This window comes from Bos grunniens, chromosome 11, assembly GCF_055505025.1.
Source record: "Bos grunniens cultivar Pamir isolate PY7600 chromosome 11, Bosgru_T2T1.0, whole genome shotgun sequence".
NCBI classification, from domain to species: Eukaryota; Metazoa; Chordata; class Mammalia; order Artiodactyla; family Bovidae; genus Bos; species Bos grunniens.
Genome location: NC_141175.1, coordinates 75,107,896 through 75,129,938, shown reverse-complemented (window position 1 = coordinate 75,129,938; position 22,043 = coordinate 75,107,896). Strand labels below are relative to the sequence as shown.

General features: G+C 35.6%; 1 protein-coding gene across 24 annotated transcripts in view; it reads right to left on the bottom strand.

The window, feature by feature from the left end:
* The window catches only part of NRXN1 (neurexin 1), a 1,228,058-nt gene that overhangs the window by 347,252 nt on the left and 858,763 nt on the right, over positions 1–22,043 (bottom strand). For all 24 annotated transcript variants that reach the window (XM_086326949.1, XM_086326950.1, XM_086326953.1 and 21 more), the window contains one exon: positions 6,604–6,785. In XM_086326949.1, coding sequence (XP_086183075.1) covers positions 6,604–6,785 — 182 coding nt within the window. The remainder of the gene's footprint in view (positions 1–6,603; positions 6,786–22,043) is intronic.

Sequence of the window (22,043 nt, the reverse complement as noted above, 5' to 3'; positions counted from 1 at the left end):
TTGGAGGAAAATCTATGTCCAAGATTTTCTCTACCTAGGTAATGCCCTGACCATTGTTTCAGCAGCTCTTCCAAAGAGATTCCTGAGCTCTGGACTTCTTTCTGTTAGCTCAGGGGACTATAAGCTCCCAGACCCAACTGGGAAAACACACAATATTTGAATAGAGAAGATGATGACTGAGCAGAAGCTAGACAGAGATTGAGAAGAAAGTTCTGGGTTGACTCAAAAATGACAATAGGACAATAATTTTCTAAAGAGTGGATTAATAAATTTCCCTGAAGTGGAAAGAAAAGAATTTTGGAAATATGGACATGCAAAGGGAAACTAAGATCAGAATTTTCAGGATACTAAATGTGAGTCACAGAGTGTGACTTTACCTGTATGTAATTGGGAAGCATCAATGTGTTTCCCAAGAGGAAGAAGAGAGGAATAATTGAAAAAGCATTTTAGCAAATTAACCTGATGTAAGTATATAAACTGGATTGGAAAGTATTCAGAATAGAGACAGGAGAATAGTTGAGAAGGTGTGGCAGTTGCTTAAGCACCTGAGTGATAAGTATATGAAATAAGGAGGGGCAGCTAGAAATGTCTTGGTTCTCTTTACTATATTTCACAGCAACAGAATTTCAGAGAAGGAGCTAATTCTAGAAACTGAGAACCAAATTCAGAGAGATTTAGTGATGCTGAAATGTTTCAACCAATAAATTAGAAACTGAGATACTGAACTAACTTCCATGGTGAAAGGATGAAGGAAGGAGTTTGCATTAATCTACATGACACCATCCATTCCCAAGATAGAGATTGTTTCAAGATATCTGTACAGCACTTAAGTCAATAAAAATATGACCATGATTTCTCTCACTTTCTTCAAAGATAACGTTCATCCTTTATACCTGAAAAGCTTGGGCAAGACTTTCACAACAAATAGTCAAATAGGCCACATGTTCTCTAATTCCTGTAAGAACCAGGATGTGCTAAGTCGCTTCAGTTGTGTCCAACTCTGTGCAACCCTATGGACTATAGCCCATCATGCTCCTCTGTCCATGGGGTTCCTCAGGTAAGAATACTGGAATGGACTGCCATGCCCTCCTCCAGGGGATCTTCCTGACCCAGGGTTCAAACCCCTGTCTCTTTTGTCTCCTGCATTGGCAGGCAGGTTCTTTACCACTAGCGCCACCTGGGAAGCCCCAAAACGAGGACTTCTTGACAAGACGTACAGGTTAGTTTTCAAGGAAGCAGACTTTGAGATGGAGGTTTGCCAAAGCAAGTTCACTTGGGAGTGCTTTCATTGAGAACCTGTAGTGATGGTTCGGTCACTAGGTTGTGTCTGACTCTTGTGACCCCATGGACTGTAGCCGACCAGGCTCCTTTGGCCATGGGATATTTCCCAGCAAGAATGATGCAGTGGGTTGCCATTTCCTTCTCCAAGGGATCTTCCTGACTCAGAAATTGAACTGGGGTCTCCTGTATTGCAGGCAAATTCTTTACCAACTAAGCTACAAGGGAAGCTAAGAGCCAGGATAGCTAAAACAAATATAATATTTACTGTGTATGATTTACAGGTTTTAATTTAAATATTACATGAGCAAGTGAAACTCTTAAAATAGGGGAATCTGTTGGTTAAAAAGAATATTTCAGATGAAACACTTTAAATGCTAGAAAAGCCTGTGAGGAAACAACTGGGTTTTATCTTGCTGATATATGTACTGATTTTACAAAGATTAAATTAGAAACTCTTTTTAAAACAAGGTAACTAGTATAAAATGTAAAGCAGCAGAGAATGATGAGAAAGATTGGTTATGTCGACGATATTGATAAGTTATTTTAGGGCGTGATATCTACTATAAATACACTATGCTTCTAGTTAACACTAAAATCACTGATCAAAAGGTGTATTTCTATATCAAAATCAATTAAGAGCTTGGATTCAAACATAAGGCTTCCGGTCCAGGAAGGTACAAAGAAGAAACACTTAAGGCAAATATATACAACAATTCACTAATCAAATTTGCAATGCTCTTTCATGCTCCTAAGATGAAAGAATTTCAAAGAACACTCTTCACTAATCCTCTCCTCCACCCTCCACAATTTCCTCTGATCAGAACTAATACACATGTTAATATTCATGTCAGTTAGGGAACACACATTTGCAATGCATTCTTCTAAGTCAGAAGGGTTAAGTGATCTCCAGTGAACATTGCCAGACTGATAGATGAGAGATACTTCCTCTAGAGTGACAACATTGGTAAAATTTGTAGGTATATCTCATAAATAATGAAAAAAATGAATTTATGTTTTGCTTATTGCCTGTAAGAAATTATCATGTTCAATACTGATTAAATAATAAATATTAATTTAAATCTGTAAAACAGAACACTTTACAGTTCATAAGTTTCTTTTTTCATATTCTTTACCTTAACAACCTATCATTTATCCACATTCTTATACATATAATTGCAGATAAAGGGAAGAAATGGAGCTCTACCAAGATGGAGAAATAACCAAGAAACACTAGTCACTCTAGGACAAAGTGTGTTTACTATAAAGAATACAAGCTACCTGGTAACCAGGGTCCCAGTGGGCTTTTCATTCATCTAAATAATGTTTATTGAGATAAGTACTAAGTGGTGAGCTCAATTATTTTTGAATCCACAGAGTCTTCAACATAAGCTGGAGCATATAAGTTGCTCAGAAAATATTTCTGCACAGACTTCTAGTATGTACTTACATGAATGACAAAAAGTCACATTTCTATATTACATTATTTTTTCTTATTAGTCATCATTATTATAAATTTTGTTCTATGGCATCAGAAAGCTTATCTTTATTTGAAAATAATGGACAGATACAAAATGACTGGAGAACAATTCATGATAAAAGTGAATTACAAAAAATGAGGTAACTATTTAGGAGAGAGTATCACTCATTCAACAAAAACTCTCACCATAGACTTAATTCAACTACCATGGTCAATTATTAGCTGGAATATTCATAAAACAACATCAATAAAAATGTATAACTTTTCAATTAAACAGCTGATATGCATCAGGTGCTACACTTTTTATACATTGTAAACAAGAGATTAGATACACTTCTTCAGTTATGTAGAACTGGGCTGCATCTATGACTTAACTGAAAATTTTGATGACTGAATACTGAGGAGTCTATATTTAACTTAAGCTACACTATTTTCAACATATAATTCATTTTTTATTATTTCAGAAAACATTTCTGAATACAGGATAACATTTGTATTCTTGGCACTATGTTAATTAATAGCCCCTTCTTCTTGTCTTTCTCTTCCTCTCATCCCCTCCTAAAACCCTATACATTTCAATAGCAATATCATATGGCTTTGAGGTTAACAGTGGTAGAATTAATACTAATATGGCAAAAAATCCATCTGTAAAAACTGGTCACCTGAGTAAAAAATTATTTTATTGTAATTTATTATATTTTTAAGAATATAGTTAATCAAAATTTAAATATGGTGATATTTTTAAGATCAAACATGATCATTTGAAAAGAATAGAATAATAATGCCAGATATTCACAACTTCACTGAAATTATATTTCAATCAGATTTTAAAAGTTATCTATCTGAAGTAACATTACACAATTCAGCAAGACTGGAGCACCTTTTAATACATGCAATTAACTTTCTTGCTTCTTGGTTAATTTCATTAATTAAGAGTATAAATAGTGATTTTTAAATAAGATAAGTCCATAGTTTATACATGGCTCACCTTGAAGGTTTATAGACACTTTCTTAGAAGTTAATGGATAACCAACATTTCTAACTTTTATAGATTAAACATATCTGTGATATCATCAGGTTAATTTTTAAGTCAGTCATATTTATAAACTAAAATCAAACAATGGTAATAATCTTTCTGCAATTACTGTTTTCGTTTTATACTTCAATTCTGAAAGAAGCAGAAGAAATGATTTGGTAAAAATCAGGATAAATTCAAAGGCATGTAAACCATTTGATAAAATATTCCTTGAATATTCCCAAATCTAAGTACCATCATTAAGAATACTTCTGCTTCCATCAGCCATGGGCATCAACTTTGATTCTTTCCCACTTAATTTTCCCTCCTGTTCCTGTCTTCCATCCCTCTCTTTTACTCTCTCTCTCTTTTTTCTTCTTAAAAAAAAAAAAAAAAAATATATATATATATATATATATCTCTATCTATCTATCTAACTCCTCTTTCTCTTCCTCTTCCATGTACCCAACATTATGAGAAAGAGTTAAAAGTAAACTTCAGAAGTGAAAAGAAAACCACGGGCTTAATTTTATTTGTATGTTGGAAACGTCGAAAAAAAGTAACTTATTTCCATGTAAGCAACTTGCTGAGTCACTAATGGCTGATCATTGTTTGTAGGGAACAAGAGAAAAGGAGGGGGAAATAGAAAGTTTTAGTTGGCCAGATCTGGACTAAGACAGGGTCCTAGTAGTTGATAAAGGAGTGAGTAGGGTTGATTACCAATGGTGTTTGCTAATCCCAGGGAACTAACATCCATTTTCAATTTCCTAGTCAAGGACAGGCTAGGATTAAGAAAGGGTTTGAATATAGCAAATCCAAGAAGAAGGGTGTTAGAAACAAAGACCTGGGTCCAAAGCGAACAGTCAGGCAAGACCAAGAGAAGAGATTCAGAATGAAACAGGACCTCACAGGACATCTATCAGAAATCTATGGCCAATAAATAAGTGTAGAAAGGTTCTGAGCAGGCATGCACACCTAAAAGTCAGGCTTTTACATACAAAGGGACTCTAAGGCCACAGTTGATCAAAATTGGAAAGCAATACACGTTGTTGTAGACTAAAACCCTCTGACCATAAAACAGTGATTTGAGTAATTCAATAACAAAACCCCTTATGATGTGAGAGTGATCAGTGTAGAACCTTTTCTCAGGGTAAATGTGTAATTGGTTATGGATCAATTCAGGAGGAAAACCTCTTGTTTTCTTTTTTATTTATTTTTGAAGTAGCAAGTCTCTTAAATCAGAATGGAGCAAATGCATTTGGAAAGTTGAGATGACTCTAAATAGCAAGATTCCTTACTGCATTAGTTATCTCAGGTGATCACTTATTTATGATGCCATAAAAACCCACATGCCTTCGATACTGATTGTTAGATATTTGCAGAAAGGCAGCTAAAATCATTTTTCAAGGATTCTCATTTTGACAACTTTATTTTGAATTGAAAATCTACGATGATTCAATAACCGTTGTGTTGAGAGGGGTTTTTTGTTTTACTTTGTTTTCTTTTTTTCCCCCAATATTAGCAATGAATTCAGCTTTTGTGGTCAGTTGTAAACCCTATTCAGCTTATTGGAAATTATAGAAGTATAGCAGAACACGAAGATTAATAAATAAATAGCACTTTGAAAATTAAGACCCTGCAAATCTGTGATAATGTATTTTGGTGTTTGGTGGTTTTCCTAATCATTTTAGGATGAAACCCTGAAGGCAGGACTGAAAGAACATGTTGACCTAATCAAAGACCTTCTGAGACACTGGTGCAGGTAACAGAAGAACTTGTAGGATAAATAAAAGCAAAACAAAATAAACTTTTGTGATCACATAAGGCAGAAGAGATAAATTAAACCTCAAGAACAGAAAGGGGGATGAAGAGGTTTATATGCTTCTACATCTTCCAGAAGATAGTTTATTTAGAACTATGATGATAAGAACCCTCCAGGGTTTTTGAATATATGATAACTTACTATGGGTGTTATTTTGATACATCAATAAAATATGACTATCTCTTATTGATAAAAGACCACATGGGTCTTTGAAAATATTGTGAGGACATAAGAAGATAAAGAATTGAAACCAAACAAATTAGTAACTCTCTGAATGCAGAGATATAAGGAAGAGTCCCCAAGCTATAGTCAGTTATGACAACTTTAAAACTTGAATAGAAAAGTTTTTCATTCATGAACTATTATTTGACATTCACTAAGTGCTAATTAAATTCTTGTGTGAGGTTTAGGACTTAGAGAAAATGTCTGGTACCAGGATATAAATGGCAAGAGTCCACTGTATTTTCTTGATGTGTACATATCAAAAGGAGTATAAGATGGCATAGACGTAATCTTTCTGCCTTTTTCTTTTATATCTCCAAATACCTTTGCCGATTCACTTCCCCCGTCCATTGCATGTAACTTTAGACAATTCTTTTCTCAAGTGAGAAAAGAAATAAGGACACTGGATCCAAATCTGTTGATGTTACCAGAATTACAACCTCATGCTTCCAGCCAGATGGAATAATATCTACTGGACTATCATATTTCTAAAAATTTAGCAAAACTGCCTAAAGTCACACTAAAAACACACAAAGAGTAATTCTTTGTGGACAGAAAATTGAGATGAATTCACACCTGAAAAAAAAGAGTCAAAAACATTTTTAAAAACAGTAATAGCTATAAGGCCTTATTACCCCTAGAGTATACTTATGCTTTCTGTAATAAAGCACTAGTTGCTCTGGTGGGGCAGGGGGAGGGAAATGTCCAAAGAGCAGAGTTATATGTTATTTACAAAAAGCTAGCAGTAAAAGCTAAAAGCAGAATCTTTATTTTAGAAGTACTTACTATATGCAGCTCTAGGTAGTCACCCAGGCCAGAAGAACTGTCCACTCGCACCAATACAGCTTCTTTCTGAACAGTACTAAACCCTATGGCCAGTCTGTCTGCTCGTGTACTTGGCCGGTCATTAGGAGGCCACTTATACGTGATTTGTCCACCACCTTTGCTAAAGATATACGTTGTCCCAGCTGGAAAACAAAAACCAAAACCAATTAGTCCAAATATATCAGGGTACACTTTCCTATGTATTATTATGTTGACATATTAGTAAAGTATTAAATTTACAGCTTGGCAATCATAAATAAATAAAATAAAAAGAACAGAAACCAAAAACCTATGGCAAAGTGAATAAGCAAATAATAGATTATAATCATACATGTTCAAGAAAAAGTTTTTTTTTTTTAAATATCAAGGCAGCTTCATTTTTAATACACTCATTAAATCTACCAGCAGGTGTTTCAGAACAAACGAGAGATTACTGCTTTTCCACAGAGTTGGACAGGCTTGCAATGTAATGGGGTTTTCTTTCTTTCTGCCAGTTAGAAAAAAATAATATAGTAGAAAACAATTGGTTGCTTCAAAAAAGGAGCAGAAACATGTATTAACTTGTGTCTGAAACAAGAGCTGTGTGTAGGTGTGACAGGGTCACAGAGCACAGCAAAGCAAATTGCAAGCATGCTACAAATCGACTTTTATGAAGAGAGGGCCTGTTCACATATGACAGGTGATAACTAATGGATGAGCAGCCATAAGACCAATAGTCATGTCAAGAAAATACAGATAATAGATCCCATTCATAGATGTCAGGTCTTATATAACACACAATATCTAGTAGCTGTCAAACTATCCAGTGGCATAAAAAGATCCATTTTTTTCCAAAGCAAATGCTGGTCTTACAGCAATGAGAATAATGGCATAGCCTCATTTGCTAAGTATTCAAATTTTACTTTACGATGGTGATATCAGTAAAGTATCCATCTTGCTTTAAAAAGAGCTTTGTTCAAACGAGTGTCCTAAACATCCAATGTGTTAAAGTCCTATCTCATTGTAGCACTGACATCCACCTCATTTAATGCAATAAAATTAATTCTTTGAGTCAGAAATTTTGGAAGAGACATGCAAAGATATACATAAAGGAGAATGAATCTTCCTCCATACTAAATGGGACCAGAGAAATATTTCTTTTATTATCCCAAGAATAGACTTTAAGGTACAATTTATAGAAAGGAGTGTAGCTTTCCAATAACAAAAGATGTTAGTATATATTTATTATGTACCTACTACCTGCCAATATGGTAAGGGAAGCAATAAGATTAAATATCAAAATTTGGTCTCAAAGTATCTTGAGTGTATGGAAATACAGCTTCTACCAAGAATAAGGGTTGTATTAAAAGTTGAGTATACAGCTGTATATTTTCAAGGTATCTACATATTGCTCAGTTGCTCAGCGGTGGACGACTCTACAATCCCAATGACTATAGCCTGCCAGGCTCTTCTGTCCATGGAATTTTCCAGGCAAGAATACTAGAGTCAGTTGCCATTTCCTTCTCCAAAATGAGACACACAGAACATACCCTTAACTGTGGGTTTGAGCTGTGGGCTCTGGGAAAACAACTATAACAGACAACCCATGAATGAATGTAAGTCTCTCAGTCATATCTGACTCTTTGCAACCCACCAGGCTCCCCTGTCCATGAGATTCTTCAGGCAAGAACACTGGAGTGGGTAACCATGCCCTTCTCCAGAGGATTCCCAATCCAGGGTTCGCAGGTAGACTCTTTACCATCTGAGCCACCAGGGAAGCCCCAAAGCCCTGACGGGATATTAAGTCTTATTTTCTATGTGCATGCATGCATGCGTGCTCAGTCATTTATGACCCCATGGATTGTAGCTTGCCAGGCTCCTCTGTCCAGGGAATTCTCCAGGCAAGAATACTGGATTGGGTTGCCATTTCCTTCTCCCAGGGATCTTCCCAACCAGGGACTGAACCCTGGTCTCCTGCACTGGCAGGCAGATTCTTTACCACTGTACCACCTGGGAAGCCCACATTAAATTTCTATGAACCAAAAATAAATAAATAAATTTCTATGAACCAAATTTACCAATTTAATGAAGTTAACTTAGTGTCACATTTATATACATTTAATTAAATAGGTGATGATATAATTTTTTTCCTCTTTTTATATTTTGGGGTCAATTACTCTTGGCATTCTGTCTGAAACTTTTCCATAGGTCCTTGAGAAACTCCAAAGAACCCTACAATATGCCTGATGTGCCTGATTGATTAAATAGGCCTTGGTGTGTAGACCTGACCCAAGAAACATATCAGGATAATACTGTATAAAAGAAATAAAACAAAATCTTGGTAAACTGCAGTGGTAGAGGGACTATTCATTTTCTTGAGTACTAATGTCTGAAAGCAGTTTCTCTGTCTGTCTCATGTGAGAACATGTAAGTTATGTCTGAAATGTACTAATCAGTGTGCAAATAAAGAGATACAGGAAGGATATACATATTTGTATATCAGAAATGCCAGAGCCTTCTAGGCCCATTTATGTTCTACATTATCAGAGGATTATTAATCACAATATTAACAAGCAAGCACAATTTGATAAATATTCATCTGCTTGGTAACTATTGCAAATGATTAAGTATTAAATGCTTCTGAATTTAAATGTAGACGTATGGCCTACATTGATAAAAACAGGACAAGAACATATAAAAGTAAAGGTTTCTTTAAAAAGAGAATGTGTTGGTGACCTCTGTGGTGGTACTTGATTGATTTTATGTTCCTCTTTTTAATTAACTTTGTCCTCTAATGACTATATATTGCAAATTAAAAATATTCAAGTAGAGATGTTACTTAACAATATAAAACAAATCTAAGGACTCAGATATTTTCCAGAATCATCAGAGTAAGGGAGTCTGGCAAAGCAACAATATCATACATTATATGATCATTTTTAACATTAAAAACCACTTTCACAACAATTTTTTTCATTTTCTCTTTTTCTGTATGGAAAGTAGGGCAAGCATTACCCCCACAACACATCTGAGAAAACAAGTTAATCCTTATGACTGAATTAACTAAAGTTGCAAACTTGAAAGAGCTAGTAGAAATCTAGTATCCAGATTCTACTCCTGTATTTTTTTTAACAGAAATGTTTCTGTTACCATAACAAGACTGTCAAGAAAAAGTTAATTGGATATGTCAGTCTGAATTTATCAAGGCCAACTGCTATCATATTCGAATGTCTCATATCCATAAAGTGACATTTGCACCTCATGATCGTATACTGTCTTTTCACCTCACAATGCTTTTAAAGAAAGAAAAAAATAAATAACATGTAAATGTGAAATGACAGAACATTTAATGTATGTAGATTAACATTTAGTTTAGGGTACACTTCCCAAACTTGTGGAACTATGAAAGTTTCCAGTTGCTCAGTTGCAGAACTTCAGGATAATAATTTAAAGGTTTATATTTTCAGTAAGATAAATGTCATAATACAAATATCATTACTCAAGATTTGATTTCATCTCATATTTCAAAATTTTCCAATAAGTGTTAAGCCTTGGCAACTAGCATGCCAGTAGCTACTCTGTCTTCCTTATAGTGACTTTCTAATTTTTCAAGTTTTGCCAAAACCAAGCAGAAACAAGTATACTACCATGTGCCAAATGATGCAATTATTTCTAGTACCCTCTTTCCTCAGATATATCTGAAAATCAATCTGTCTCCTTTTTTTCTTCTATATGCACAATAGTGCATTGTAATGTACTCATCAGCACAATTCTATAATAAGCGAGAGACTCAGATGCCCAGCTTCCAACACAACTCTCTACACTTTCCTCTATAAACATCTTGATTTAAAACAACAAAACAAAACAAAAAACCCATTTTGCATCAAACTCTATGTTCTCAAGAATCTACGTTCTTAAAGTCCTCCTTCCATCAAGATAGAAAATTACAATATACTCTATTTTGGTGACCTTAAAAATATGAGAATACTTCCACAATAAAATATAGATGACTAATGTGTCAAAATCTACTTCATTTAACATGCATCTTTCTGAACCAAGGATATGAAGTATACTGTTGCAGAAGAGATCAGAAATTAAGAATGCAAGTTTTGGACTCAGACAGACCTGGGTGCGAATTCCAACTATATCATTTACCAGTTACGGACACTGACTATGTTTTTATTCTCTTTCATTCTTGGGTTTCCTATCCTTGGGGATATTAACACTGCCTCATAGAGTTTCTGCCAGGAATGCATGAAAAATTGCACAGTAAAACCTGGGTCCAATTCCTGGCGTATGGTAAATACTCAATACACTTTAAAGAGAATGGATAATGTATGCATGCATGTGCTGTGCTGTGCTGTGGGTGTATGCTCAGTAGCCTCTGACTCTTTGCGACCCTTGGGACTGTAACTCGCCAGGCTCCTCTGTCCATGGGATTTTTCAGGCAAGAAAACTGGAGTAAGTTGCCATTTCCTTCTCCAGGGGAACTTCCTAACCCAGGGATCGACCTCGCTCCTCTTGTGTCTCTGCATTGCAGGCAGATTCTCTACCCACTAAGCTATCAGGGAAGCCCATGTGTGTAGTGAAGTGAAGTGAAGTCGCTCAGTTGTGTCTGACTCTTTGCAACCCCCATGGATTTCTTTGCGGCAGTTCATGGAATTCTCCAGGCCAGAATACTGGAGTGGGTAGCTGTACCCTTCTCCGGGGGATCTTCCCATCGTAGGGACTGAACCCAGGTCTCCACATTGCAGGCAGATGCTTTACCATCTGAGCCACTAGGGAAGATAATGTATGCTGACAATTTAAAATAACCAACATTGAAACATTGTTGGTTTAAGAGTCTTTAGAAATGTTTGATCCATTTCAAAATTGTGTCAAACCAAATGCCTTTTAAGAAATGGCTTTCCTACATCCCGGTTTTTATTACACTTTTCAGTATTTTATTCCTTAGATTAGCACTTTTGTCACATAAACCCATTCCATTATTATTTACATTCACTAATAGTTGACAAAGGGAATGATATTAAATTGCATCATTTTCATGAGAAAAAGAATATTAGTTCATTGCCGTAAAACATCTAGCATGGTAAGATTTATAACATGACACAAAAATTCACTTTGTTAAATAAAGGGGGAAGCTACGCAAGATGAACTGCCATTTAGCTACATTTTAAAAAATTTTATTTTATAGGAACATGTTTTACTCTATTATATAAGTAAATTCAATGCACAGCAACAGTACATCTTAATCACAGTTCCAAGAGTTTTATTAACACAGAGAAGAACTTGGAGGAATGTGGTACCTTTCTTATTTATGCATGTTTCTATATGGCAAGCACTAGCACATCAGTGCCATGACTAATAATGGATTTATTGAAAATTAATCCTGACATCCATCACATCACTAAATGTATAGGTGACTCAAACTTAAAGTGGTTTTCAGCAATCCTCACATTTAAGCTATAGAGTAAGTCTATATTCAGTTCAGTTCAGTCACTCAGTCGTGTCCGACTCTTTGCAACCTCATCAATCGCAGCACGCCAGGCCTCCCTGTCCATCACCAACTCCCGGAGTTCACTCAAACTCACGTCCATCGAGTCAGTGATGCCATCCAGCCATCTCATCCTCTGTTGTCCCCTTCTCCTGCCTTCAATCTTTCCCAGCATCATGGTCTTTTCAAATGAGTCAGCTCTTCACATAAGGTGGCCAAAGTATTGGAGTTTCAGCTATATTACTCACTCCAAATTCATTAGCAAAGCTGGCTTCACCAGATACAAATTTAGCAGTGTCAACATACTTTACACTGCAATAAGCGTCTGTAAAAATTATACACGGGCTCTTCTAATGTTTTAACTGTCTGTGATGTTATAATAAATGTATTTTTAGATTTTTACTTAATATCTATTTACATAAAGGGGTCTCTCCCCTCCTTTTTCTTTCCAACCATCTCTACATTAGCCTAATTTCTCCAAGTGCTAATACACTCCCTCCAACAGGTTGAACCTTTCTGAAGAAGAAAACCAATCAGCATGGACAGTTCTGCTTGAGTATTGGTTGCCTTGGATCCTTGGAACATGAGCAATAATATAATTAACTTCAGAATAGATTAGCTTCTAACTCATAACATAAGTATATGAATAAAATGTCCTTTTCTGAAAGCCTATAATTCTTTCAATGTCATCATGTAACCAAAATATTCAGGCCATTATGATTCTATTAAATGTAACAGGGATGTAACACTTTTTTCCAGTGAAACTCTGCCAGGCAGTCAGATGGAAATTTAAAATAAAACAGTTATAAATAAGGGGAGCTTTTATTTCTCCTACAACCTTGTCAAGACTATTGCTTAATCTCAATTTCTACCTATATGGAGCCATTATTCTGAATAAAGTTCACAGAAAACAAAAACAATAAGAAGACCACCTTGTATTAAAAAAATCGGTCTAAAACTAGTAAAACAAATAGATTAATAAATCTGAACAATCTTACTTGTATTCTAAAGCAACAATTTCTGTCTACATTAATGTAAATTCTTTACAAGATCACAAAGAATTAAGTTGTGAGCACTATAAATTCCTAATTCCTAAAATTTCATATAACAGCCTTAAAAATCAGGAAAGGTAGGCACTATATTAGGAGAGATGACTAGAATCAGAGTAACAGGAGTTTCTACCTATAATATGTAATCAACTCTAAATCTAAAAAGTAATAACACCAATTACCAATATTGAGAATAAGAGACAGCCCTCAATGCTACAGATCTAAGGGTGAAAAAATGTTAGGAAAGAAAGGAAAATAAAGACTATATATATCACAATTTGAGACTCCTGATGGAAGATGCAGACTTGGTAGAAATAACAAATACATTAAACTAGCTAAAGAGACTAGAAAATAAGACAAGGTTTTTACCCATACATCTTTGAGAAAGAGAGCAGGTAGGTCTTCCATGAAAAACATGGCAAGAAACAAGACATGTCACTGAAAAGGCTTAGATACTGGCCTCATAGCCTGAATCAGAGCAAAGAAAAGAAAGTCAACAAGAGTTTAGATAATTCCCAAAGAACCAAAGCCTTAAGAAAGTAATTCATGATGACATTCCAGATAGAAGGAGCATTGATATGGCACATTGCAAAGTCCATCAGAACCCTAGACCTTGGGAATTAAGGAAATTTACTGAATTTAAAAAAAGTTTGTTGAACATCTATTAAATTGAATGTAAGCTGACAAAACTGTGAGTACCCTGCTTCAAAAATTTTGTTAAGAGTGACACTGTATTGACTCACTACACACACACACACATACAGGGCTTCATTAAAAATTCATCGTGAACTTGGTTCAAACTTTTTCACAAAGATTCTTGAGCCCCATGAAATCAGGAGTTAGACTCTCAGGGTCCATGAGGACTCACTAGGCATTAAAAACTCATTTCTCCCAAAGTTTCAATGTGATTAAACAAGCCTGAACCACTCAAACTCCACAGCAGACCTATGAGTCATGAAAGAAAAGAATCATTGCCACTAAGCCAGACCATATGAGTTTTAGCGTGGGTCCAGTCAAGGTACCATTTTAAAAAGAAAAATGGCATGAGCTTGTTAGTTGCTCAGTTGTGTCCAACTCATCGCGACCCCAATGACTGTAGCTTGCCAGGTTCCACTGTCCATGGGATTTCCCAGGCAAGAATACTGGAGTGGGTTGCCATTTCCTTCTCCACGGGGTCATCCTGACCCAGGGCTCGAACCTGGGTCTCCTGCATTGCAAGCAGATTCTTTACTGTCTGAACCACCAGGGAATTTTATTCTATAAGAAATTTTAAACAAGTTAAAACTCAAGAAAATGGAATAGCAAAAAACTATCATGATTTCTATAAGCTCAGTAATCACTTCTCTTAAAGGTAATTTCAATAGCAACTGTGTACCTCAATGACAAAATAGTGAAGTTTCCCCTTTGCCTATTTGGCCCAAAATTTTTCCCTAATAAAAGCCTTTTTAAATAAATATACTGTATTTTTCTGTAATAAAAATTCTATTTTCCTGTGATCTTGGCAAGGATAATATATGTATAAGTGTATCATATATAGTTTTCATTTTGGTATTTGACATTTCCATACTTTGACATTTATGGAAAGAATAAGCTATATGGAAAAAAGTATTCAATCTTTGGAAAAACAAGTGTACTATTCTTAATAAATGAAATAATTCTCAAGTGGATTCAGGGCTGATCTACCTTGTTCATATCCTAGATATTTGTTCAGGGATAGCACAAATAGCTGCACAGACTGCACTGCACAATCAAGAAGGCAGTGTTAACATAAATGCAACACGAATGGTGTGCAAAGTTGAGACTACGTAAATAGCCACTGATGTCAAATGTAGTCATTTGAATAAGTCATTCTTTCTCTATCTTATAAGGAAATTAATCAAAATAAGAAACATACCCAAGCTGACCTATCTTTTGGTTGTCTAATATGTGAAAGGAGCTAGGAGTATAAAGCTGAAAACACACAGCCCTTTTCCCCAAACAGGTAGGATCTGTGAATCAGAGATAAATATCAGGACAAGAGTTTATGAGAGATATCATGAAAATGGTATTCAGCCACGTCATTATCTATGCTGGATTTTTTGTTTAACAATCTTAGAAAAGAAGACAATGTTAAAGGCACTGATTAATGGTAACGATAAAAAGAGCAGAAAAATTATTAACAAGAACAATCATATCTATATTTTCTTTCTTTTCAGATCAAAGTCATATAACTGTTTCAAATATTCACTTGAAATAATGTTTAGTGAATATTATTACTAAATTTATACAACAAGCAACAAGTAATACTTCACTTCATGGTTTTTTTGCAATATACTTTCCCTAGAAATTACTCATTATTTCCCTCTCTAAACACACTATGTAGAAAATACTCCTTCCAGGAAGAATTGAGTTGAATAGTTTTAGCTGCCCAGGGAGACGAGCTTGTCCGAGATCAAATTCAAAGTTTTGGAATCTTTTAAAAGGCTCCTGGAATCTAAGTTATCTGGCTGAGAAGAAAAACAAGTAAATGGTAGACCTTCTGCCAATCAAATTAGAAAAAAAAATCATAAAGATAGCAAAGTATCTAGAGTTAAAAATAAAACTAAGCAAAGCAATCTCACAACCAATAACCCTAAGAACATCAAAGGTTTATGTCTTTCCTTCTGAAACTAGACTCCCTCAAGCAGTAAGTGAACTTTATTAAAAAGTCTCTGACAAGTAATTCAGTAATCAATTTGCATTACGCTACAGGCAGCAAGGAAGGAGGGAGAAAAAATCATACCTTCTGCTCCCTTAAGAAAACTCTCATTTTAAAAAACATATAATAAGCTGTGAATGCTCCTAATAAATTCTTTAAATTATTAGCGAGAGTCCCTTGGACTGCAAGGAGATCCAACCAGTCCATTCTGAAGGAGATCAGCCCTGGGATTTCTTTGGAAGGAATGATGCTAAAGCTGAAACTCCAGTACTTTGGCCACCTCATGCGAAGAGTTGACTCACTGGAAAAGACTCTGATGCTGGGAGGGATTGGGGGCAAGAGGAGAAGGGGACGACAGAGGATGAGATGGCTGGATGGCATCACCGACTCGATGGACGTGAGTCTCAGTGAACTCCGGGAGTTGGTGATGGACAGGGAGGCCTGGCGTGCTGTGATTCATGGAGTCGCAAAGAGTCGGACACGACTGAGCGACTGATCTGATCTGATCTGAAAGGTTGCAAACGCCTAGTGATGGCCTTCAGTTTACTTTTTCGTAAATTAATTGTCAAAATGGTTTTCAGAGTTAAGAATTTACTAGAATCATGGTGTAAAAAACATCATAGGGTAAAAACAACTGAAATGAACACAGACAATGCTGAAGAGCTCTTGGAGAAGACAAAGGGAAACTTTCCTTTTACAGATGACAAAATAGAGGCCCAGAGGAATCAAGTGGCTTCTTAATTTCACACAGATGTTTGGGGACTGTACCCGACTCTATTCCTAGTGCACAATTAAGAGCTAAGACTAAATGACTGCTTCTTGTTTAGATAAAGAAGCTAAAATTCACAAGTCAAGGTCTCACTTCAGTCATCTCTAGAGGTTTTTCTAATGATGTTTCCTTGGTCTGGGTTTGGTAGACTCAAAGTTTCTGAAATGGCACTTAGCAGAAATGATTCGTTCATATTCTGACATTTTCAGTGTCTAGCTTGAATCTTTAAAAGGCGTGGAGCCTTTGCAAATCTTTATTGCCAGCATCTTGCCTCAGAAGTCATCTCAGCTTTGGCTTGTTCAAATGCTTCCAAAATGCTGAACAGAGATGCAGAAGCCAAATCTTTATCATTAATACCATAATTACTTTTATTCCATACCAGATAGGCCTGACAGCTTTTCTCAGTGACACCATTTCCTGCCCTTAAAAGCAGAATTCAATCCTGAACACAAAACTGCATGTGGTTATTTTGAACTACTTTGAGGCCCCCATATCAATAATAAATTTCATAATACCCCAATCTCCTCTGCCTCCAATCTTTCCCAGCATCAGGGTCTTTTCCAATAAGTCAGCTCTTCACATCAGGTAACCAAAGTATTGGAGCTTCAGCTTCAGCATCAGTCCTTCCAGTGAATATTCAGGGCTGATTTCCTTTAGGACTGACTGGTTTGATCTCCTTGCAGTCCAATAAAACCAATTAAATTATTTATTTGTAATTTTAAACTGAAACTGGATAGAGTACTATTTGCTGATTCAGAAGTCACTCCAAACTAAGCTCTATCACTCAGGCATGCACATGTGGTAGAATATACATTCTTCTCCCAAAGCGACTTTTACTTTTGCTGATTTATGCTTCTCTGCTGTACCTGGTTTTCTTTTCAGTCCTGCTTCCCATTCTCATTCCAGCCAAGGTGAATTCCCTCTCTTTACCATGTACAGAACTTGTCTTTAACTTGCACGCATTATATAATAAGTCAGAGTTGCCTTTTTTTGAAATTTCCATCTTTAAAAGTATGTATCCTAATGAAGGGGTCTTGCTTTAATTCTTGTTATCCTCATCAGACTTAGGTCTTTTATTCATTTATTAATCATTAATAAGAATCTGAAATAATGCTTGAACCAAGTAAGGACTGGTGATAGGATTATAAGCAACTTAAGGTTCCTGATTCTCAGATAAGTATTAACAAATTCCATGCTTATATCCATTTCTAAGTAATCTGAGTAATTTTACCTGTCAAACACAGAAACTCAGATGAAGAGAGAACCTTCCTAGATTACTCTGATAATGAACACCATTCTCCATTTCATTCTGTCTGTGGAAGAAATAAATCATGAATAGTCATGAGACTCTTTAACCAGGTAATGATGACCCTTTTGAGTCAGAACCAAGGCCCACAATTTTCTTGAATAACCCAGTCCAAAGTTCTCCATATTATATAATGAAGAGATGGATATAATCTGCTAGTCCTTAAAAATTTATTAATCATCAGAGAAACCAAGGAGACAGCACCATAACCACAGTGATCAAAATTAACATTGGGTCCCCCAAATATGAAGTGCTGAGAAGGGCACAGCATCATTTCTGTATTGCTTTTTGTCAAAAATGCATAGCCTCAACCTATCCATAAGAAAACATCCAAGAAACTCAAACTGAGGGACATTCTCCAAAAAAACTGGCAGCATTCTTTTCAAAAGTCAAGGTTAGGGAAAAAAAAAAAAGACTGAGAAATAGTCCCATATTGGAGGGAACTAAGGGGACATGACAGCTAGATGCATTGTGATATTTTCATGTGTTCAGTTCAGTTCAGTTCAGTTGCTCAGTCATGTCTGACTCTTTGCGACCCCATGAATCGCAGCACGCCAGGCCTCCCTGTCTTTAGCCAACTCCCGGAGTTCACCCAGACTCACATCTATCGAGTCAGTGATGCCATCCTGCCATCTCATCCTCTGTCGTCCCCTTCTCCTCCTGCCCCCAATCCCTCCCAGCATCAGAGTCTTTTCCAATGAGTCAACTCTTCGCATGAGGTGGCCAAAGTACTGGAGTTTCAGCTTTAGCATCATTCCTTCCAAAGACATCCCAGGGCTGATCTTCAGAATGGACTGGTTGGATCCCCTTGCAGTCCAAGGGACTCTCAAGAGTCTTCTCCAACACCACAGTTCAAAAGCGTCAATTCTTTGGCGCTCAGCCTTCTTCACAGTCCAACTCTCACATCCATACATGACCACAGGAAAAACCATAGCCTGGACTAGACGAACCTTTGTTGGCAAAATAATGTCTCTGCTTTCGAATATGCTGTCTAGGTTGGTCATATATACTGTTGTGATGTAGTTGTGATGAATATGAACCATCAAAGATGGGGAATAGTGGGCAACATAGGAGAAAAGTTTGTATCTCCTTTAACATAACAAGAAAAAAATACCTAGGTGAGATTATTTTAGAAGTTGCCTGGAAAATTGAAAATTGAAATTAGTGAGGTGGTCATGAAAGACTCTAACTCAAGACAAGGAGTTGGGATTTTTGACAAGAACAAAACACAGTGATGAAACATCAGCAGAAGGATGCTAGTGGAGAAAGAGAACACAAAAGCAATACAACAGTATAATTAAAAAATATAAACATCCATATATTCAATAAAATTTTAAGTATTTGCTATGTATAGAGCACCATGCTAGATGCTGGAAACAACAGAAAGGTATATGTTAAAGCTGTAGGATCCAGTTTTTCAAAAATTCCCCTTTCAGGCAGTTGTGATTTCCTGAGTTTTTCTTTTGTATTTCCATTCTTTCAGCGGTTGTTCAGATTGCACCACCATCAATCTAAAATGTAATAAATACTCATCCTTACTGATTCAATATTTTCCTGCCTCTCCCTAATTTAAATTTACTATACAAACTAGCATTAGATTCATTTTGTTTTGAAATGGTCTCTGAAATCACTCTTCTATTCAAAGACCTTCAAGGATTAAACGACTATCAATTTAAAAGAAAAACCCTAAAACTGTGAACATCCTCCACACAAACCAATCCTCTACATCAGTCAAACTGGAGAATTCACTCCATCTCCTGAAATACCCCCAAATTCTTTTCAGAAAAGATAAAATTTAATATAGTTCTGGAAAAATAAAAGCAAATGTATTTTTGTGGGCAGGGTTTTCATGAGAAAAGTCACACAGGCACAAAACAGGTTCCAGAGAGATGGAGAAGGCCACTTACATTAATGACATCATCTTTTTTCAGAAGATATATTTTTAGGCACTATTATTTCCTATCTCTTTGTCTCCTGAATTAAATCTCTAGATAAATACAGAGTACGAATCAGATAGTGGAATTTAGGACTGTTCAAGGTCAGTGCTAAAAAAGATTAGATCAGTTCTAGCAGTTTAGAATATTCATAATTCTATGAAATGCAAATTTCCTTTAACAAAGAGTCACATAGCTTCACAAATTTAGAAAACTGGGATATTACTGTCATTGAGATAAATTGTATTTAATAAGAAGTGTCCTGGTGATATCTACTATTTATCCTGAATCTTCTCATTTCATCTTTATCAAAAATGAAACCACTTCTCATTTTCTTAAGTGTTAGTCTGTCTATGCTTAGTAGAAAAAGCAACAATTCCAGCAACTAAATTAAAATATAATTTTTTTGTTCGTTTATTCATTCTTCATCTCAGACTCTTTGAAACAGCTTAGTGAAGATGCCAATAATAATAAATATCAGCCAGTTCTCGAGGTATCAATCCACCTATTTTCATAGTAATAAGTACAAGAAGAAAAAATTGGGAAATTAGACCACTTACATTGACAAGCAATTTTTGGTATTTGAAAGATTTAAAATACAAAGATGGATTTTTTTTTTTAACCTATGAAGATATTTGTCCAATGGAATTTAACACAGGAAATGAATTTTGAAAGTGATGGAAAATGAAAAAAAAAAAAAAAAAGTTCTCTACAGAGATCTATTTCACCGCTCATGTGAAGATATATAACTATGTGTGAGAGTCATTTTTGAAGTTGAAATGACTGAAACATTAGAGAGTGGATTAAAGTGCCAAATCAGCCCCAGGGCAGGGAAGTGTCAAATTTTTCTTCTTTTATGTTAGTCTTCCTAGACTAAAATTACAAGGTGGTTCCAATCTGAACCTCAGATCCTTGAATACTCAGGTCCCCAAACTCAAAAGACCCTCAGGTTTGAAATATAAGTCTTTGAGCTCTACAGTCTTCAAATAGCATGTCTGAAAAAGGTTGAAAAAGAGCTACAAGACAAAGAGGGTAGGGCCCTATTAAGGGATAAAATAGGCTTCAAACTTAAAAACAATCATATATAGGTCCATCCTTAAAATTTTAATTTGTTTTCCATTGGTTATTGTATTGAAATGAAGTTTGCCATGCCATCTGTCTTTAAAGTCTTTTAAATTAAATGTATTGATTCTTGTGGGGAAAAGAGGCTAATTCAGTATAGTCTGCTTACTATTAATCACTAATTAAAATTAATTATGAACAATGTGATCATTTTTCCTTGACTATTCTCAATCATTAATCAAAAAAATGACATGACTTTCAGTTTCTTCTTTGGTATATTGAAGTGATAGTTCTATGACTTTTGGGTAGATGTTACTGAAGTGAAGATTTTAGTCAGATTTGTAACAATAATGCCATCTAAATGCTGCATTTAACCAAGAGAGCAGTATTTTTGGAACAGCAGGCAGTATAAAAGTGCTTTGTGAATATTAACATATTCCAGCAAATTAGTTTGCACTCATTATCATAAGCAATTACTTACTGTTTAGATGCAGCTCATATTAAATTGGCAAGCAATTTGCAAGAATTAAAACATAACAGAGAGAGCTTTCTGAAAATTCAACAATATACTGAGACAAATGGTGCTACTAGGTTCACAAACCATGTACCAAACAAGGTTACCGATTAAACATATTTAGCATTAAAATAATAGTTAGTTGACTACATGGGCTTTGTAATGCAAGATAATTTTGTAACTATTGTTTGGAATGCTATCAATGCAATTATGCATATCAGAGCCTAGAAGACATTTAAAAAAAAAGGCTGAAGAGAAAGTGGGAAGCTTTTGCTTTCTGAGAAGGAACTAGCTGTCAATTTGACTAAATTTTGGTAGTTTAATAACCCATTACATTGTCTTGAGTTATTTGCGACTACTTAATCTTCCCCTTAAAGAAGTTTCTGTCATCTTGATCTTTCTCTCCAATTATATCTGTGGTGAAGACTGCTGCTGTTCACCACTATTCATTTCAATATCTTTAATAATAGCACTCGAAGCTGGGCATACAGCTAAAACTGGGCATACAGCTGTCCAGCTATAGCCTACATTTCCCATTCACCTTTGCAGCTTGATGGGGCCACGTGACTAAATTCTGGCCAATGATACTGGGGCAAAAATGATGTGTGACTCTTCCA